Source organism: Oryza sativa, chromosome 6, assembly GCF_034140825.1.
Source record: "Oryza sativa Japonica Group chromosome 6, ASM3414082v1".
Taxonomy (NCBI): Eukaryota; Viridiplantae; Streptophyta; class Magnoliopsida; order Poales; family Poaceae; genus Oryza; species Oryza sativa.
In genome coordinates, this window is record NC_089040.1 from 9,745,394 (window position 1) to 9,765,278 (window position 19,885).

Here is a 19,885-nt window from a genome sequence, read left to right on the forward strand (position 1 = left end):
TACCAAGCTCATGCACATGTCTAATTCACAATTTACGAAGCTGCTGAAAAAAAGAATTCAATATGTTCATGGTTCCTTGCAAGCAACAACCAACTTAGAAAATGATCGGAAATGATGCTATATGTTATTTCTAACATTAATTTTGAACACATAAAAAATATGCTAATTATGTATTCGTGGACGTAGCATTCTCATCAGTCTTTATATCAATTGACATGTGTACCTTTCTCTATGTTTACGGTACTTCCAAAGCAAGTGTATGCTTGCACGTATATATCTAAACTTTGTGGGTTCAAGACTTATCTGTGGTCTGTTCATAAATAAAGATGTGTTTCTCTTATACAGTGTCTTTCCTATTAGTTGAAGATTACTCTTTTGTACACAGTGTATTTATATTTTTTTTTAAAAAAAACTTAGTCGCCTATGTGCAGTGAGATCAACGAATTAGTATACATTATGTAGCTTGTAGTAAAGTGACCGGATTGAAAAGTACATCATTTATTTTCTGTGTTATTTCCCAAAATTATCTTACATTTAGATATTGTTGGGAGAATGGCTCCGCTGCGGTGACAGGTCTTCGAAGGGCATGCAGGGCTTCAAGGAGCCATCCTCCCTAGGGAGATGACCGAGGGTGAATATCACCATGAGGGCTCCGGACGGAGCCCCCCTTCTCGCTCCGGGGACAACCAAGGGTTCCGGAGAACAGTCACGGCTTCAGAGGCTGCCCCGAGCTCCGGAGCCAGATGAGGCTACGGAGGCCTCGTCTGGAGCTCCGGAGACGGCCAAGGACTCCGAGACACCCGTGCCCTCCAGAGCCATGCGAGGGCTCCGGAGGCCGGAGGGGGCTTCCGGAGCTAACAGCGTGGCCCGGAGGGAATCAAGACTCAATACGCCCGACGGCCCAAATTCAAGGACCAGGCACTAGTGGGTTCGCATAAATGCGCACTACGCACCCCAACTACTTTGACACTGTGCATGACGCAGAGATGGTGCACGCTATTACCCGGAGCATGCCTTTACCCGGGTAATAGCTGGCTACCTCAGGAATCGGCGATGTTCCCTTAATGGGCGCCTCCCTCCTGCCACCTAGAGAAATACTAATAGACCAAGAGGCTGGCCCACCGGCCAACCACTTTAGATTCACTATAGGCTAGGGGCATTAAGGGAATTTCCTCTTGTATACCCTTGTATAAATATGTAAACGTCGCTCACAGTTGGGCAAATTGAATACAGAGGCAATACACATACACCTGTTGAGTTTTGTCCCAACAAGAGGCATCAGGCATGATGTATCCCCCCCCCCCCCCGGCCCCAACAAGACCCAATTTATAACTATACTGGTTTGATTTGGTGTAATTCAACCACTGTTATGCACACCAACTTAATTTAGGATGTGTCGTATCCCATTCTAAGTTCAATTTTTATGGGAAGGATGGAGTAGGACAGAACAGGCTCCTCTTTAGCTATTGGCAGTGACGCTGACCGAAACATTCATGAACAACACGTTCGCTGTGTTCTCGGAGGCCTTCTAGTCCTAGCTAGTTGTGAGATCTGATTGTTGCTGTTGTGGATAATGAAAGACACAGGATAAGTCAAGTGAACAGGATATGCTAGTAGGAGGGATTAGGAATGAAAAAAAGTAGTGCTTCGACAGGAAACAAAAATATGAGCTGAGAACAAAATCAAGAACAACCTGAAGTCTGGCCACAACAGAATCCTAAAATCTTCTGATAAAAAAAACAGAATCCTAAAATCAACAATATCCCAAATCAGGAATAAATCAAGAACACAGAAAAATCAAACCGTCGTCGGCTGCGCCCACCCCCAAACCGTCGTCATTGCTGCCTTCACTCCGTGTAGCCATGGACCATCTGCTGGGGAGGTAGAGTAGCCTTCACCGTAGCTCGCCAAGGAGGGAGATGCTGCCACTGGATCCACCCAATGGTGAGGCCCCGACGTATCTGCACGAGCGAGCCCCTGCTGCCGATAGATCCGCATGAGCGAGCCACAGCTGTCACCAGATTCCACGCGCGAGCCGCTGTTGCTGCACACCACCGAGGGGCCTGCGCCGCTGCGCGCTGCCACCAAGTGTAGTTGCTCTATTTTATTTCCCTCGTGCCTAGTTTGCAACTTAATTTTCTCCCATGTTTTAAGTTTGTTGGGCAAAAGTCTTTTCCTTGAATTTGAAACTTCTGGGTTGCAAGTGCATGATGTGAATCTAAGTTGTTGTGGGATATAAGGTAGTGAAATAAAGATGCTATGATCTTATTTTCGAGTGAAACTTGACATCCAGAGCTTTTATCTTGAAAATAATGAAAAATGATAAGTTCCTCATTGATGATAAATTCCAACGAGAGCCATGTGATGAGTATAGTGCAAAACATTTAGACATATGTTATTTGTTATTACAATGAACTTTGTCAATTTCTTATAACTGTTGTGTGATGTTTTTCCTGCTTTCATCATTAAGATAACGTACATCCACCATATATGCTCAACCTCTAGGGGTTAGCAAAAGCATGCCACCAAATAAAGTACTCCATAGATTGATCAAAATGTCTCCCCTAGTACTTTGCAAAAGTGGTGGTTATGGAAGAAAAAAAATAAAAAGAGATAGCAAGGAAAATAATCTCAAGCATCATTAAAAAAAAAAGAGAAAGAAAGAACATAGAAGAAGGATAGCCATGTTTCCCATGTAGATACAAATGAGGGCATTAGAAAAGGAGTACTATCAAATACCCACACACATGAACAACCGCACACTTGCACATCTTGATCTGATTGTATTACTTTTTCCCTCCTTAAACCAGTTTTTGATTTTACATTATATATGATGCAAGTAATGCCTCATATATTTCCCTTACTTTGAGCTCCACATAATCCTTTTAGAAGTAGAATAAAAAGAGGCAACACTATGCCTTGGTGAGGATTTATACACATTGAGTGATCTAAGAGCATCACTTCAGGAACTTTGATCTTGTTTTGCATAATTCCTGAAAAAAATATCTGAAAAGAAAGTTGATCATAGAGTAAGTGAATGATATTCTACAAACTATTATGTCCTTCAACTAACCAAGATGAAGAGAAGCTAACGATATTATTGTCAACTTGTTCAATTCATGGTCAAAGATTATGTTGTAGGCATGGTATCTTTGAGAAATAAAACATTGTAACTCTTGATGAATTGAACTTAGGCTTTATCTTTACTCAGGATGAGGAAAGGTTTAGCTTGCATGAGTATTTATTAGTTTCAAAAAATGTAGTTCCACTTGTCCTTGGACAATATTATGAACGTAGGGATTACTTATAAAATGAAGGAGAAAATGAGCAGCTATAAAAGGAGGAGAAGCTCTCACACTCAAAGCACACACTTGGAAAGCAACCTCTCTCTCGTTTATATTGCTCTCTAGATTAGTGGAGTTTAGGCTTAGAGTTTTTTTTTTCTTAATTTGGTTTCCAAGCCTTCTTGGATATTCGGGTAAGTCTCTAGTACTCTTGTCTCGTTGTAAGACTTTGAGCTTAGTAATGAAGTCAAGTTCTTTATTTACCGGTGTTCGTAGTTCATATATTACTCTTTTTGTCACCGATGATACACATCTTTGTTAGGTGTAATTATCAAGCCATCACCGATGATCTTCCATGACGGGTGGTAAAACATCCCATCAACGGTGACAACATCACCTTGGCTGGGTTGAAGTTGGAGCCCGTCACCAACAACACGTCCGCCATGGGCTGAAAAACTTATGTGTGACAGGTGGGAGTTGGGACCCTACAAATATTTCTATCATCGGTGACAGCTATTCGCCCGACATAGATGAGTTTTTCAAATCAGTGACCACTAATCAATGACCACGCACTTTGCCGACAATAATGTGGGTTCCAATCCATTACGGATGATTGGTTCTATAGTCGTCTGACTAATCAGCTTGCTGGCTTGCTGTGGATGACAAGCTTTATTGTGCTGGTAAGAGGATACACAAATGCAAAGACTTCAAACGTGTCACATAATGCCCTTTCTAGACATAGGGATATCTTATGGTTGTCCATCAAAAGAAGCCATACTTTTTAGTGTTAATTTGTAATAACCGGAATATGCATGTTGGAATAAAACAACATATACAATTAGAGTCGAAGTTACATATAGAGATATATAGGAATATATATAGTATGAGTGCCTAATCTGCTACTGAAGCTAATGCATTAAAGACTCATTCAACATGCAGCAGGGGCGGAATCAGCCAACCAACATCTAAATACAAATAAAATCACATCAGATTACATCGGCCTTAACATCTAGGCCCCGAGCCACAGTGTTACATTTCAATTATTCATGTCTAACTGTAAAACTTTAGCTCATGTAAATGCTATTCTCTTGGAAATTCAAATAATTCTAAAAAACATTACTCTGCTAGCTAGTACCATGTAGAAGCTGTGCGTGCTTCATGTGTCACCACACACGCACGCAGCTATACCGCTGCTAGCTGCTATTGCCATGGCACACATCACCACCCAGCATAGCCCCTAGGCTAGCTCTAAGTGCTCTACCTTGTGCCAACTGAGCCGACACCTGAGATCCCCTTCACCATGGCTGCACCTGCCATACAGGATTGCAGTGTCTAGGGCTAGTGGCATGGCACTCAAGAGGTTGCCTCCAGAAGTCCTGATGGCTAAGACCGTTGTGAAGAAAGCTTTGTCAGTAGCATGCCTCCTATTCCAATATTGGAAATTAAGATGTTCATGTACAATTTTAACTTTGCAAAATATACTTCGCATATTCACTAGAATTAACACTATTGGATGGTGTGACATTATAAACCAGGCCAGCATCAAGCATGTTTCTCCTGTCTGAGCTCTCCAGGATTTCTATATTGCAAGGCATGAGACATACCATGCTTCCATTTTACAGCAATGGTGCCAGCTGTTGTTCTTTATCTTTGGTGAAAATTTATTCTACTCAATCGACTGTTGTTCTATAGAAAGTTCAAATAATGCTCAAAACATTATTCTACTAGTACCAAGGGTGGTAAGAGTCCTGATGCATATCTTGGCAGCTACCACTGTTGCTAATGCCGTGGCATCTCTGGCGCAAGTATCACCAGCCAGACTAGCCCCTTGGCAACTCCACTACAACATGCCAACCGATCGAATGATTTCAACTAAATTCTCAGGATAGCCACTGGTCCACCCAGGATCACACTGTCTAGGGCCAGTGACATGGTACACAAGAGGTTGCCTCTGTATGAATATGATCGTCAAGAAAGCTTTGTCCTTAGCACATTGCATACTTCTCCTATGCCTCCTATTCCTATACTAGCTCCACTGGATGGTTATAATAGTTATGACTCGCGAGATGTCATGTGCCATATATTGTAATAACTTTGTAAATGACACTTCATATTCACTAGCTAGCAATGCGAATACTGGATGGTCTGGGAGTGTCGCATCTCTCCAGGAGATCCAATGCTTCCATTTCATAGTACTCCCTCCGTTTCAAAATAAGTACAGTTTTGCACTATTCATCTTCAACATTTGACCGTTTGTTTTATTTGAAATTTTTTTATGATTACTATTTTTATTGTTATTAGATGATAAAACATAAATAGTACTTTATGTGTCACTAACTTTTTAAAAAAAATTGCATAAATTTTTTAAATAAGACGGACGGTCAAACGTTAGACACGGATTTTCATAGCTACATTTATTTTGGGACGAAGGTAGTAGACAGCAGTGATGTCAGCTCAGCTGCTCAACACGGTGCCTGGCATTTTTCTGTGCTGATGTACTACACTCCTGTACTATCTGACACTGCCACTTCCCTGATACACCAGCCTAGCCGAGCAGACGGTCTCAGCTAAGCACAGCCTTGGAGCTGAGGCACATTCTACGGGAGCTGCAGCCAATGTCACTGATGTGGGACCGAATAGACCCTCCATACGTCTTAGGTGCTAGGCAGAACAAACATTCACGAGCAGCACTTTGTTGAGCTTCATGATGCCTCCTAACCCCTAATTGTGCACTTGTGCTGCTGGCTCTAGGGAAGGAAGTAGTAAGCTCTCAGTGCTCCTAATGCAGAAAATAAAAGACAAGATATATGTCAAGCTCAATGCTCTGAAAATTTGATGACGATATTATAAATCCACTTCAAGCTTTCCCCAAGGTTGGCAGCTGGCCTTTTTCTGGATTCTGGATGCCTCCAACTCAAGCATGTATTATTTCGATGGTGTGGCACACATGAGCATGTATATTGCCTCTCTGTAGGGCTGGTTAGCTAACGTTCTATAGAAACAGGGCATGAGGCATCCCTGCTCTCCCAATTTATAGTGGGGAGTTCCAACTGAAATGAAATTGATGTGCACATGGCTACATTGAAAATTTGTGTTTGCTCGTTTACCTGTGTTTGTGCTGTGAGAGATTAAACCAATTAATACTGTTCGTCCAACACCAGAAAGAAAGGAGGCAAATTGCATAACCATTTGAATTGTCGCTTGTTTTGAAATTCCTCCAGAAGTCAATTTGTTGAAATGGCCCACCCACCCAACCCCTCCGCGCACGTTAATAGCAGTGTCAGCATGTATGGCTCTGTTTAGATCCCGTGGCAAAAATTTTCACCCTGTCACAACGAATGTTTGGACACATGTATGGAGTATTAAATATAAACGAAAAAAATAACTAATTACACATATTGCTTGTAAAGGGCGAGATGGATCTTCTAAACCTAATTGCTCCATGATCTGACAATATGGTGATACAGTAAACATTTGCTAATGAGGAATTAATTAGGCTTAATAAATTCGTCTCGCAGTTTACAGGCGGATTCTGTAATTCGTTCTATTATTAGTCTACGTTTAATACTTCAAATGTAATGTGTACCCCTAAGGGACTCATGTGTAAATAAATTTCTATAGGCGGTCCTCCTTAGGAACAGCTGATGAAAATCAATTTCTAGAGATGGCTCTACGCCTGTATATGGAAATGTCTTTATTTGTGCATGTGCTTGGTTAGAGGCAAGCGGCTAAACCATCTCTTGCAATCGATGCTAACCTTCTAGAAAAAAATGTTGTCCGTGCAGTAGTGAATTCGGCCAAGTAGATGAAAATGGGATTCCATGGTTGTCCATTAAAGCAGTGGTACATACACAGAGCAAGTGCTGCAGCAGTAAACAGTGCAGTATTGTCAACCCCTATGAACTCGACCCTTGAAGAAAACCAGTGGCCTTGTCCTTGCTCTTGTGCACGTCAAATAAATCCTTAAAAGTGAAGAATAAATTGTTTAATAATTCAGAGGGGCCTAATACTGAGTTCAAGAGTTGAAGGGTAGGGTTTATTTTAAAAGAAAAAAACAAGCATGACAGTGATAGGTAGGGAGTAGATATGCCCGACTCCTCTCTTACTTATTCTTATTATCAGTTACATCATCAGATGAAAAGGAAGTAATTAAGGTGATTAGTTAGCCATATGCTTCGTGATTTGCAGATCACGAATCAGAAAGAGGAACTGAGGTGGAATTCCTCCTCGTCGCTGCCAGATGGAATCAGGCAATCGTCAAGGAAGGCGAAGGGAGGAATCCAATTTCCTCATGATGCCGCGTCTTGTGGTGAATTGCGGGAATGGCTTGAGGACGAGGTGTGGCAGTGAGGTTGCGGTATCCAGATCTTGATGCAGGAGGAGGGCGGCGCACACGGAGAACACCGTCGGCACGGAGAACTAATGTGCCCCTCTCTCTCTCTCTCTTCTCGTTCACATTTATACGTGAGCTGTTTTAGCGCCCTCAAGAAGGGTATAAAAATGTGATAGTTTTTAATTTACCTAAAAAGACTTGGTAACTTCTGAAGCGATGGAAAATTTTCTTTACAGGTTTGCCAAACCATATTCGAATGAAAATTGATGGCAAAATTTTACAAGTTTCTAGCCTTTTGATCTGCTCCGTCATCAATGCCCTAGTGGGTTGCTCCTTCTCCCATGACCATCCTTAGCGACATCATTTGTAGTGATAACCCCAACAAGTTTCGATTTTGGGTTGGCGTTAGAGCTAGGGTGAAGCTCCCAGGGTTTAGAGCGAGGCTAGGGCGGCAGTGGGCTGTGGAATCCAGGAAAGATGAGGCATGGCAGTGGCACCGTCACTAATGGTGGGATGGGAGAGCGGATGCATGAGGCCAACATCAGTGACGAAGAGAAAGACCGTATTTAGGAGGCTGCTAGCAGTGGTGCTAGCGTCTCTTGCAGCTATCCTCGCCACAGACGGGGAAGAAGGCGACGCGAGGGCAAGGGAGGAGATGAATTAAGAATACGCATCACTCTCCCATGCATTCCTCGTCCCCCTGTCTCACTGATGAGATGCCAATACACGGTGGCCAATGTTAACAGAGAAGTAGCGCAACCATGAGAGGGGAAGGGGTTGTCGATGGCGTCCACAAAAACCCCGATGAGTCAGAGAAGAATGGGAGAGACATGATACTTTGGTCAGCTTCACCAAAGAAAACATGGAAAATCCTTTAATTGAGAAGAAACGAAACAAAGGGCATCGTAGCGTGTTGGCTAGGTTTAGGAGTGGCATTTAGTCGAATCCCAAATACAGAATGTCATCCTAGCAACACCCCCTTACCGATGGTGGCATAATATTAAATTTCCATATCGTGCTTGTCCCGAAGACATATTCACTGCTCTGTGCGCGTGCCTCATAGGTGCTGGAATACTGTTTGGCTGCGGAACACACACGCCCTGCTGCTTGCCTGATCAGTCGGCAATGCTAAGCATAGCAGACAGACTCCACAAAGCCTGGTACCAGGACAGAAAGAACGAGTTTCCACACAGCAGCATCGATGGGCACTGCCATGGTACAGAAGATGCAGGTCTGTCTTAGTTCATGGAAGTGACCCTCAAGAAACATTCGTGAGCAGCACATGGTTGTGTTCCACGAGGCCTCCTATCCCTAGTTGTGATGTTTTCACTCGGAATAAGCTAAGTGAGCTATGAAGGTGGCTAGATTAATAATGGTCTATCAATTGGATGGTGTCATATAAGTGTCAGCGTATGTATATGGGACCACCTATACATTTGTCGACAAATTTTTTACTAAAAATTTGACAGATGTAATTATAGTATAATCGTAGTGTAATTACACTGTAACTTGTATGTAATTACACTGTAACTTGCATGTAACTACAGTGTAACTTGTATGTAAGTTTCACGTAATTTTGAATTGTTAGATCTATTACAAGATTTGTTCTGGTGGGGAAGAAAAAAATCACAGCACACACATATGTGAAAAGATTTGTTCCCACGACCTCTATTTTACTGAAATAACATGTTACCGAGAGATTCTTGAAAGTTACATACAAGTTACATTATAGTTACAGTGTAATTACATGTAAGTTACAGTGTAATTACACTACGATTGTACTGTAATTACATCTGACAAATATTAAGGGGAGAAATTTGATGATAAATATATAGCAAAATCGTATGTATATATCTCTTTAATCTGTAACGCAAAGGTTCACAGGCCGTCTTTTGTATTAAACAGGCCAGCTTGATCTCGTCCAATTCAGAAGCCCCAACCACCCCAACTTATTCTTATTCACTGTGTTGGAACAAGGGTCCTTTTGGGTTTGAGAATCCAAAAGGCAATTGTGATCAGGAAAACATGGCAGCAGATTTATTTTTGCAAAGCACTTATAGATCAAAAGAGTAAAAATGTACAGGTGCGACGCACATGAATTAATTAATACAATAGGAGAAAGAAATCCAGGGAGTTAGAAATTAATCTGTCAACTAATATCATAACAATCCAGGGAGTTAGAAATCTGTCAACTAATATCATGTTATGCACATAGATTTTCATAGTAGTTCTACCAAAAGATGAGACTTTTTTGTGCTCGTTTCCAATTGGTATAAAATAAGTAGGTCGAAATAAAACAAACATGTATAATTTCAGTTCAAGTTTATAGCAATCAAGTACGACATCCTAAATTACTACTAAACCTAATTAAGACTCATTCAGTCGGCAGCTACTTTACCCTGAACTCTAGTAAGCGCGAACGTGAATGCAAGGTGTGGCGGCATTAATTGCAGGCAACGAGCACACCACCTGCTATCAGCTATGGTAGTGTTTGGTTTGGGGACCAAGTGGGATGGGTTAGATCTATCCCTTTTTTTAGGATGGGATGGTTCCAGTTGTGTGTTTGGTTTGTGGTATAGGATGGTTATAGTTTTTTGTTTGGTAGAAGGGATTGAGGTGGGATGGGATGGACAGTGTTTCACGGACCGTTAGAATGGGGGACGGAGGAGCAGGTCGGCGCGAGCGAAGGAGAGGCAGCGCCGCAGCGGAGCCGAGCGGGAGGCGGCGGGAGCTGACGACGAGCGGCGGCGGCCGGTCGCGGAGGCGGTCGCGGACGAGGCGGAGGCGGGCGCGGAGACGAGGCGAGGAGCGGTCGAGCGGCGGCGGCCGGTCGCGGATGAGGCGGCGGACGTGGCAGAGAGAGCAGGCGGGGGAGGGATGGGTGGCCGTGGCGGAGTCGAGTGGGAGGCGGCGGGAGCTAACGACGAGCGGCGGCGGCCGGTCGCGGACGAGGCGGAGGCGGGCGCGGAGACGAGGCGAGGAGCAGTCGAGCGGCGGGGGCCGGTCGCGGATGAGGCGGCGGATGAGGCGGCGGACGCGGTGGAGAGAACAGGCGGAGGAGGACGGAGCGGCGCCGGGAGAGGGAGCAGGCGGAGGAGGGACGGGCGGCCGTGGCGGCGCCGCGGCGGAGCTGAGCGGGAGGCGGTGGGAGCTGATGACGAGCGGCGGCGGCCGGTCGCGGAGACGGTTGCGGATGAGGCGGCGGCCGGTCGCGGACGCAGAGGAGGACGGAGCGGCGCCGGGGGAGGGAGCAGGCGGAGGAGGACGGAGCGGCGCCGGGGGAGGGAGCAGGCGGAGGAGGGACGGGCGGCCGTGGCGGCGCCGCGGCGGAGCCGAGCGGGAGCAGACGCCGTTCTCTCCGTCGAAGTGGGATGGATTGGTCCGGCCGATTTTGGCGGACCGTTTCGTCCCGGATCTGGGAGGAATATTCCTCTCCAGGGACCATCCCATCCCACTCACCTCTCAACCAAACACCTCTAAAAGTGGGTTCATCCCATCCCATCCCATCCCATCCTCTCAACCAAACACTACCATAGGTTCAACGTGGCGTTGCACCACCGCCGCCCAACATCACAGCACAAGCCACTTTGGTCAGACTCGCCCCGCCAGTGCTGCCGCAGCAGCCTCAGGTGGCGTTCACAAGCGCAAGCTCAGGGATCGGCTTCGCCCTTCGCTCCACCGTACCCGAGCCTTTTGACTCAACTACCCAAAGTGCCCCCGGCTCCCATCCGATGGCCTAATCAGCCAAAGAAAAAACCAAAATTTGAATTTTGAAACTTAATTTTGAGATTGATTTTGAGATATTTTCAACGTAGTTTCTTTTACAACATTGGCTTTTAAGTCACCAAGAACACATTAATAAAAGTTTCATCTACAAATTCATTTTTATTTTCTAATAAGCCGTTTTGGCTTATTAGAAAATAAGCCAAACGATGGGGACCCCCGACAATTCTGGGAGATGAAAAGAAGCTACCGTTGAGCTGGCGACTGTGAAATCATCCCAGTCCACTCCAATTCAAGTACCCGACCATTACCAGGTACACGGGCAATTCGGACCCAAGCAGGTTCCTTTCAATTTATGAATCAGCAATCGAGGTGGCATGTGGGGAAGAAAATACTAAGGCAAGCGTTATACACCTCGCCTTAGACGGTTTTGCTAGGTCTTGTTCTGTCGACCTCCTGACAAGCAGTGGATACTCGTGGAAACATCTGAGACATGTGCTCATTTGAAACTTTTGGGGGACTTACAAAGAGCCCAATATCCAACAGGAACTGTTCGGAATTCGGCAGAAGCCTAATGAATCGACACGAGAGTTCGTGCGAAAGGTTTTCTCAAACCAGGTGCCAAGTCCAGTACTATGACTGGCTACATATAAGTGCACCACCCATCAATGGTACCATACATCTTTCTCGGGTTGCACAATATTAACCCATCACAAATATGGAAAATGACCGAAAGGAGAGATGAAAAAAGCATAGTCCTAGCCCCAAGCTCATAGCGATGTTACACGCGAAGAAACTAATGCAACAAGTTTGCATTTTGTTTGCGCAGATCTACACAAACAAAAGATCAATACAGAGATAAACATAGTTTGTGAACATCTACACAAGATTCAGCAACATACACCATCTCAAATTTGAGAGCATTCAGTATATTGGCACATCCACACTAGGTGACCATTGTACAATCTGATGCCTCCTATCTAGTCCTACTATTGGAAGTTGGAAGATTATGATGGTGGTGAGATATATATCAGGTGTCAGATCCTACTAGTAATGCCGGTAAGATGATGATTATGAGATTTCTACCAGTGTAGAAGATAATTGAAAATGAGCTAATTTTTTTTTTGCGGGGAGAAAATGAGCTAATTAACATTGGTTACTGATCAACATTGTGCAGTATAACCATGATGTACTTTCCTCTCCATGCAAGCCGAGCCACCAGACTTATGTACAGGAGGCAAATTTAGAATTGAGTCCCCATCCCCCCAACCTCCACCACCACCACCCACATACGCACACACACATGAATTAAAAAAAAGGGGTGTGAGCTAAAAAGTGATTTATTTAGTCCGGTTCACTTACCATGCTCATGGTTACGTTTTCAATTGTTGTATGAGAAAATGAACAAAAACATGTCCAATAAAAGGATTGAGTTCTAGAAAGTAGAAACTGGTATGATCGGCCGGCCAGTAACCCGTCCTGTGCCAGTGACAGTAAAATATAGGAACGGTATTAATTATCTTCCAAATCTCAAATTGAAATTAGGTTTTTGGGGTTATAACTGGATGCCCCTTAAAATTTCTAATATTTAGATTTCGAATTGTAGTTCGGTGATATCTGCAGGTAATCGACCTCAATTCAGGACAGATCTACATATATGGTGTTTGAAACCCTCGTGGTGCTGATTGTTGGAGCGTCATCTGGCATCAATCAAATGCTGGGGGAACAGAAGCTCACTCGAGACAACGGCCAAGCCTGGCCCGAACATGTGCTCTGCTGCGTTGCTCGTCATGTTGCAAACTGTGCATTACTCGCTATCGCGATTGCGCCGTACCCCACTGGTGTGTTATTCGTTTAATCCCTCCTACAAACGGATTGAGGAGGAGTTGAAGGGAATTATTCCACACGCCTATTGTTGCGTGTAATTATTCCCATCAATCCCCTCCATTACACATGTGTTGTTGATTAAACGAACAAGACCTGGTGGTGTAGAAACCCCCCGGCCAACTGACGCGTGCCCTTCCTCGGTAGGCTACATGATGGTTGCATGGCTGTTTGATATTATTCCTGTGCAAAGAGGGTATGATTAATTGTAGAAACTTTTCTGGGCAGTATGTTGTTGTGTTCTCGGATGCCTCCTAATCATATTGTTTTTGCACTGAGATATACAAGGCCTATTGAGGCATTGTTGTGCCATTTCTAAAGATGCGTCAAGCTCAAAATAACTAACATGGGTGATGGATTATTGGATGGTGATCACTGTCCAGATTGTATCTCCACTACACGCTATCATGTTTTAATTTGCTGGTACAACAAGCATGCATGCGAATACTGTTTGACAATTTTTTTTAAGGAAACACTTCAACAATTTTTACGGCAATATCTTCAAGCCGCAGAAAAATCAATCAAGACCTTCCTACTGATCTGGACGTTCTGTTCTTTATATTCCAAATGTTTCATTAGAGAAAAGACCGTTTGTATATCAGGGGCCATATACTAACTATAGAAAATGGCTCATCATACTACGATCAGTCATAAATCACGGCCAATTATGGTTATATAAATTTTGACTGTACTATAGCAAATTTTGCCAAAAAAAAGTAGTTCTATAGTGAAAATTTATGTGACTTACCCATTAGTATAACCGTGTAGACATATAGAAATGAAATATTTTCAGTTTTTTTATCAGAACAAACTATCACTGCTGGTACAAGTTGCTTTTTTGGCCGGTCTAAAATCAGCTATTAAAAATTTTTATTTCTGATTTAATATGATCCATGCTCTGTACGTTAACACTCACGATCCCCATATGCCTTTTTTATTCCCCACAACATTCCTACCTTCTTAAACATAGTAATGCAAAAAAAAAAAAATTGAGCTCTCTTGTCCTCTATGTGAGGTATACATGAGAGCTCAGATAGACAATGTTTACATTGAAGCAAATCTGTGACGCACGGTGTCAATCAATCTTTGCCACAAGCCCAGAGAGGTCCAGGTAGCTCCCACGCATACGGGACCAATGTGCAAGGCATTATGCTTCTTCGTCGTGCAGCCCCTTTGCAGTGCTTCTCGCTACAACTGAACTACATCATCCCTATCCGCGACATTCGCCGATCACCGCGTTGCAGCGAGACTCTGAAGTCCACTGAGCCACCCGAGCTAGACAGGCAATGCACACGGCTCCAGTCCAGGCACTGCCTTTCAGGCTGCCACTCCATGACACCATCCATGGCTGATAACATGCAGGTCCATCATCTCTTACTTGCTAGGAGAGGCAACTGCAAAGGTACTACCTCGAATCTTGTGCTTCCAGGTTCTCCGAGTCCTCCTAGTCCTAGACCTATCACACATGACTCCACAGGGACATGTATGATAGCTATGAGAACTTGGTTCCATATATGCCATTGCATATCAATTTGCAAGGATATATAGTTCAGCGGTGCAGTTTACCATCTCTCTTTTAAGCTCTCTTGCAGTGCCATTCAATCGGTTCCACTTCCACATAATAGAGGCAGAGGCAGGGTGTCCCTTGTCGGCTTGTCCCCTTTTATAACAAGAGAAGAGTGAAAGTGTGTTTCATTTTATTTAATTCACCCGCAATCATACACAAACAAAAGTCCTAGTCGAGTCATTGATTCCCATTTATCTGGTGAGGCCTGGCCCAACTACTTAGTCTCACACCTTCTGCGTGCGACGTTCTATATCATGCATGCACTTAATAGGCATCTTGGTGACCGGATCAACCTCTCATCGTCGATCCGGAGCTCTCAATGGCATTTCCAGTTTTGGAAGGCTACTTGGTGAGCATCACTACACCTAGTAGTGGCACATGCAGCATCCAGATGGTAAGATCGAGCCCTTAGCGCGGCATGCATGCACGGATGGCCGAACCAGGCCCTCCGCTACCAACTTCGAGCATCCCTAGCCGTGAGTCTATCACCTACATGTTCGCAAGAAAATCCTATCTTTTTCGTTCTGGCGAGCACGGACATCACCGCTAGCCATAGCTAGCTTCTATGTTAGAATGCATGGATATCCACTGTGAATTAGAATAACCATAGAGTATGATATCTAAAACATAACGGTTACTATTAACAAGCATTACATAAACACGTGGTGCATGCGGGTTGTTCTCTAGGAGACTAAAAGGGCCTATTCGGATAATTGCAAATCACTGATCTGTGGACCCATTACATTTTAAAATCTTTAAAATATAGAAAAATGTGTATTGCATTATTTGTTTAACTAAAACATTTTGTACCTGTAAACTCTATAGAAAAATGTGTATCAAGTTCATTTGGGCTGAACCAAATTTCTGCAGATTCACAAAATTATGACCTTAAGAGCAGTAAAATCAAATATGGCACATTCAGTACAGGAAATCCCTCTAAAATTTGTATTATATAAATCAATAAATGCCATGATGCATATATCCTAACATGTATGAAAATATATTCCAGCTCCAAATGAGTCGATCTAAAATTTGATAGAATCACAAAATTATGAATGTGATTCCTGTAGATAAGGATCTGGAAGAACTATTATATTAAACATTCATTATGAAATAAGTATATGTTCATAATTAGTTCAGAGTCTTCTAAAATTCATAGAAATTATGTTTCTCTCCAAATGAGATGATTCCAGTTCTATTAGATTCATAACCTTATGTTCTTAATTGCTCTAAACAGAATTCGGACACATGTAGTATAAGAAATAACACTTTGATGTATACTTTGACTTGCAAAATATGTAGGAAATTCATACAAGCATAAAAAATCGTGGACTCATGTTGGCTGGACTTAGAAAATTATTTCCTTATTTACTGGAAACTAAAGTTTAGCACAATATGTGTAGGAAACCCTTTAATTGTCCATATATCACATATTTCATTCACTACAACAAAAACCTTATGTAGATGCTCTTTTGTAGAGACAATTTTCAAAATGCCTCTAAGTTTTGAAGCTCTATAGTCTAGAGACACTTTTTAGAGGCACTTTCAAAATCGCCTAAAATATTTTTACTCTAGAGACACTTTAGAGATATTTTTAGCATACTTTTTTAAATTTATCTTGTAGAGACATCTTTTCGGCACTTTAAAATTTTCTTCGTATCTAAAGGCATTTTTTTAAGGCATTTAAAACAATGTAAAGTCATTTTTCTAAATATTAATATATATCAAGTAACTAGATATAAGTATTACAAATTACATATTTACATGTAATTATATGAGGTTGAGATGGTTAGTGCATTTAAGATAAAAATGATTAACTCAAGAGGTCATGAGTTCAAGGATTGGTAAGGGATAGTATTTTTCTTTCTTTTTCATATTGATTTGCTATAGTTGCCGCAACATATTAATGCCTCTACAAAGTGCCTCTATTTGCATAGAGACATCTTATAAAATGCCGCTTAGTTTGTACAGACAATTCACCAAATGGCACTTATGAGACACTCTTCAAAATGTCTCTATAATATTGTAAAGGCATTTTAAAAATGTCTCTATAGTATTAGAAAAATGTCTCTACAAGACCAAATGGCACTTATGAGACACTCTTCAAAATGTCTCTATAATATTGTAAAGGCATTTTAAAAATGTCTCTATAGTATTATAAGTAACCTATACTTGCAAAATTCGTAGTAAATTCATCCTAGTTATATAAAAATTCTAACTCGACTTGGTTGAAATTAGTGGAACACCCTCTTTACTGCTGTAATACAAATCATCATAGAACGTATACTTAAACTCCATTTAAAATTGAGTATAGCTTTAATAACATATAACTGGCATAGAACTTACAAAATTCATAACTCACAAAAGCTAAGTGATAAAATAAAAATTATTTCACCAAAAATCAGGTTTAACCAATAGCTAACCACAGCAGATTAGAGTCATTTTGGATTTTTTGCACGATTTGGTGTTTATATGTTACCGTTATTTTATATGGCCAACAAATTCGTTTTTGTCGAGGAGATTGGGTGCATTGGTAACTAGAGAGGAGATTCTAACTAAGGCAAGTGCCTCTTTCCTTTGAACACATTGAATCCTATGTTTTTGTTATAAACCTTGCATGCGCTGTTTGTTAGAAAATATATCTTCTTGATGAAATGGAAGATACAACATAGTTATTGTTCAATAGTCCCACATTGGTTGTGGAGGCAAGGAACCTAGTAATATATAAGTGGGGGAGCTCCTCACCTCATTGGCTAGCTTTTGAGGTTGGAAAGGCTCTTTATGATCCTACACTTAATGCATGAACTCCTTGAATAATTTCACTCCTTGCAGGATGTAACCAAAGGAAAGATTGGAGTACATTGTTTGTAATCAAATGGGCCTAATTATGCTATACACATATACTTAGGTATGCCTAAAACTATGCCTAAAATGGTAATGAATCAAATATCCAATGTAATTTGAACTCCTTTTAAACTTACGAACATATTGAAGGTCTATATAATTGTGAACTAAAATGATGGAAAATGATGAATTTTGGAGTTGGGCGGTAGTGGTGCACATATGATAGTAGTTGCGCACCTGCAGGGGGAATGTTCATCTGGGTGAATTAAGAAATGAACTTTGTGTCACCCTCTATTGTTTACCATATATCCCCATGTGCTAGTTATGGGATAGCCATGGATCACTAAGTTCTTTATTCGTCTAACCTTGCATTCGGGATGTCATTGTAGTTTGAGCTAGTCTGCTTAGTGTATAGGAGCTATCCATGTTTCTAGCAAAGGACTTGATGTTCATTTTGCGGCATGGTCGTTTGAGCGGGTTCAATACAATGATGTAGCTCCTCGTGGGTAGGGGATGCTAAGCCACGGTGTTCGGCTCGGTAGGCTAACAGTCTTGATGACACCAAGTTTCTAGACTTAGAGTGGACTACCATGCATCGGGTTCATGCAAGGTTAGGCGGTAGGCAACGTAACAGCCTCACTATGACCTCTAGACTGCACTCAACGTGTAGACTGTAGAGTGTGGTGGTACCAACGGGTACTGAACAAACTAGAGGATTCATATCATATGGTTAACGATGTACAAACTTTGCAGAGTCTAAAACTAATCAATTAGCTATGGTCGTGATCATGGGTATAGATTTATGATTTAGAAATGCTTTTAAAACCTGTTTATAAAAACTGGAAGTTGTATTATTAACTTGTTGCCATATGTGGTAGTAAGCTAGTTACTATTATTATTAGTATGATGATTCCATGCCTTATTATAATGCTTTAAAGACATGTAAATGTTTGTCTAAATTCTGTTGCAAAAATGCAAACAAATATAGCCTTTAAGCAAACTAGAGATCACAAATAGCTATTCCTTGATGCTAGAGCTTTCATGTATTCAAGGTTGATTTTGCCTTGCCAGAGTGACCCTTGTTTCTTTTATGGGTGTTGGTGTAATTATTTTGTAGGTATAGTTGAGTGCAACGGGATTCGTTGGTTTTTCAACGCTGTTCTTTATTTACCCCTAGTCGGTTGCTCTTGGGAATATGGGTAGACATGCTTTCGAAAAACACTACATTTTCAGCTAATCAGCCGCACGTATGTGAATTAGCTAAATAAGTTTTCCAGTTGTTCCTAAGTTATACATTAATTATTCCTTTATATTTTAGTAACCTAGTTGGGTTGAAAGTGAGAGGCTGGCAACATTCCTGGGGCTAGCCGATCATGAGTATGAGATTTGAACAATTGAGATGATCGTGAAATTAGCACTTTGAGTCAAGTCCTGTGAGGTGTGCAACACATTTGGTAACCACTTTTGTGTGTTTTGATGGGCATATCGATCTTAGGTTGAAATTGGCAGGCAAACTATTCCATAGAATATGTCCTTTGTTCACTACTGAACGCTTTGTGTTTTATATTGTGTTTGATATTTAGCATACCAAAGCAGCGATGAGGATGGATGTTTACTGTTAGTGTCTGGGGTTTTTTTAGATCCCATCCAACTAAATAATACGCATTGTCATGCTGAATAGCTTACTCAATATTTAGTCCAAGTATCCCGACATATCTTAGGGACTGTTTGGGAAAGCTTCAACTCCTAAATTTAGCTTCAGGAGTTAGGTCTGGAGTGAAGTTTTAGAGCTGTCTAAATCCAGCTCCACCTCTCCAGTTCATTTTGTGAAAGAGCTCCGCTCCCATTTTAGGTAGAGCTAAAACTGTTTGGCTGAGCTCTAGCTCCAGGAGAGGTGAAGCTGGAGCTGGGGCTATGCCAAACAAATCCTTATTTTGGATGTGTATTTCTGCTTGGGGACGGGTCATTTGAATTTCTAGTGTATTTCCCTTTTTCATTACGATGTAAAAACATTGGTGCTCCGTGCCTGTAAAACAAATTAAGGCATATACAATCGGAGCAGCAAACTAACACTTCAGTGGATGCCTACATATATCATGTTCCACTCTGGAGTTGCTCTCGGACTCCACCTGTCACTTTTATCAACACTACACCAGGGATTTCATCGACTCATCTCCACTGTTACAGGCCTAGAGTTAATCCAACTTCACATGGCAGTATGGCACACACAAGCTGCTAGCCAAGTCTCGT

General features: G+C 42.1%; 1 protein-coding gene across 1 annotated transcript; it reads right to left on the reverse strand.

Annotated features, from left to right (window-relative positions):
• Positions 1-714: 714 nt before the first annotated feature.
• On the reverse strand, positions 715-11,067 carry LOC136356971 (uncharacterized). The gene is made up of 2 exons (XM_066311695.1): positions 10,264-11,067; positions 715-921 (listed from the first exon to the last, which is right to left on the reverse strand). The coding sequence occupies exons 1-2, from the start codon at positions 11,065-11,067 to the stop codon at positions 715-717; spliced, it is 1,011 nt and encodes a 336-aa protein (XP_066167792.1).
• Between the last annotated feature and the right edge of the window lie 8,818 nt (positions 11,068-19,885).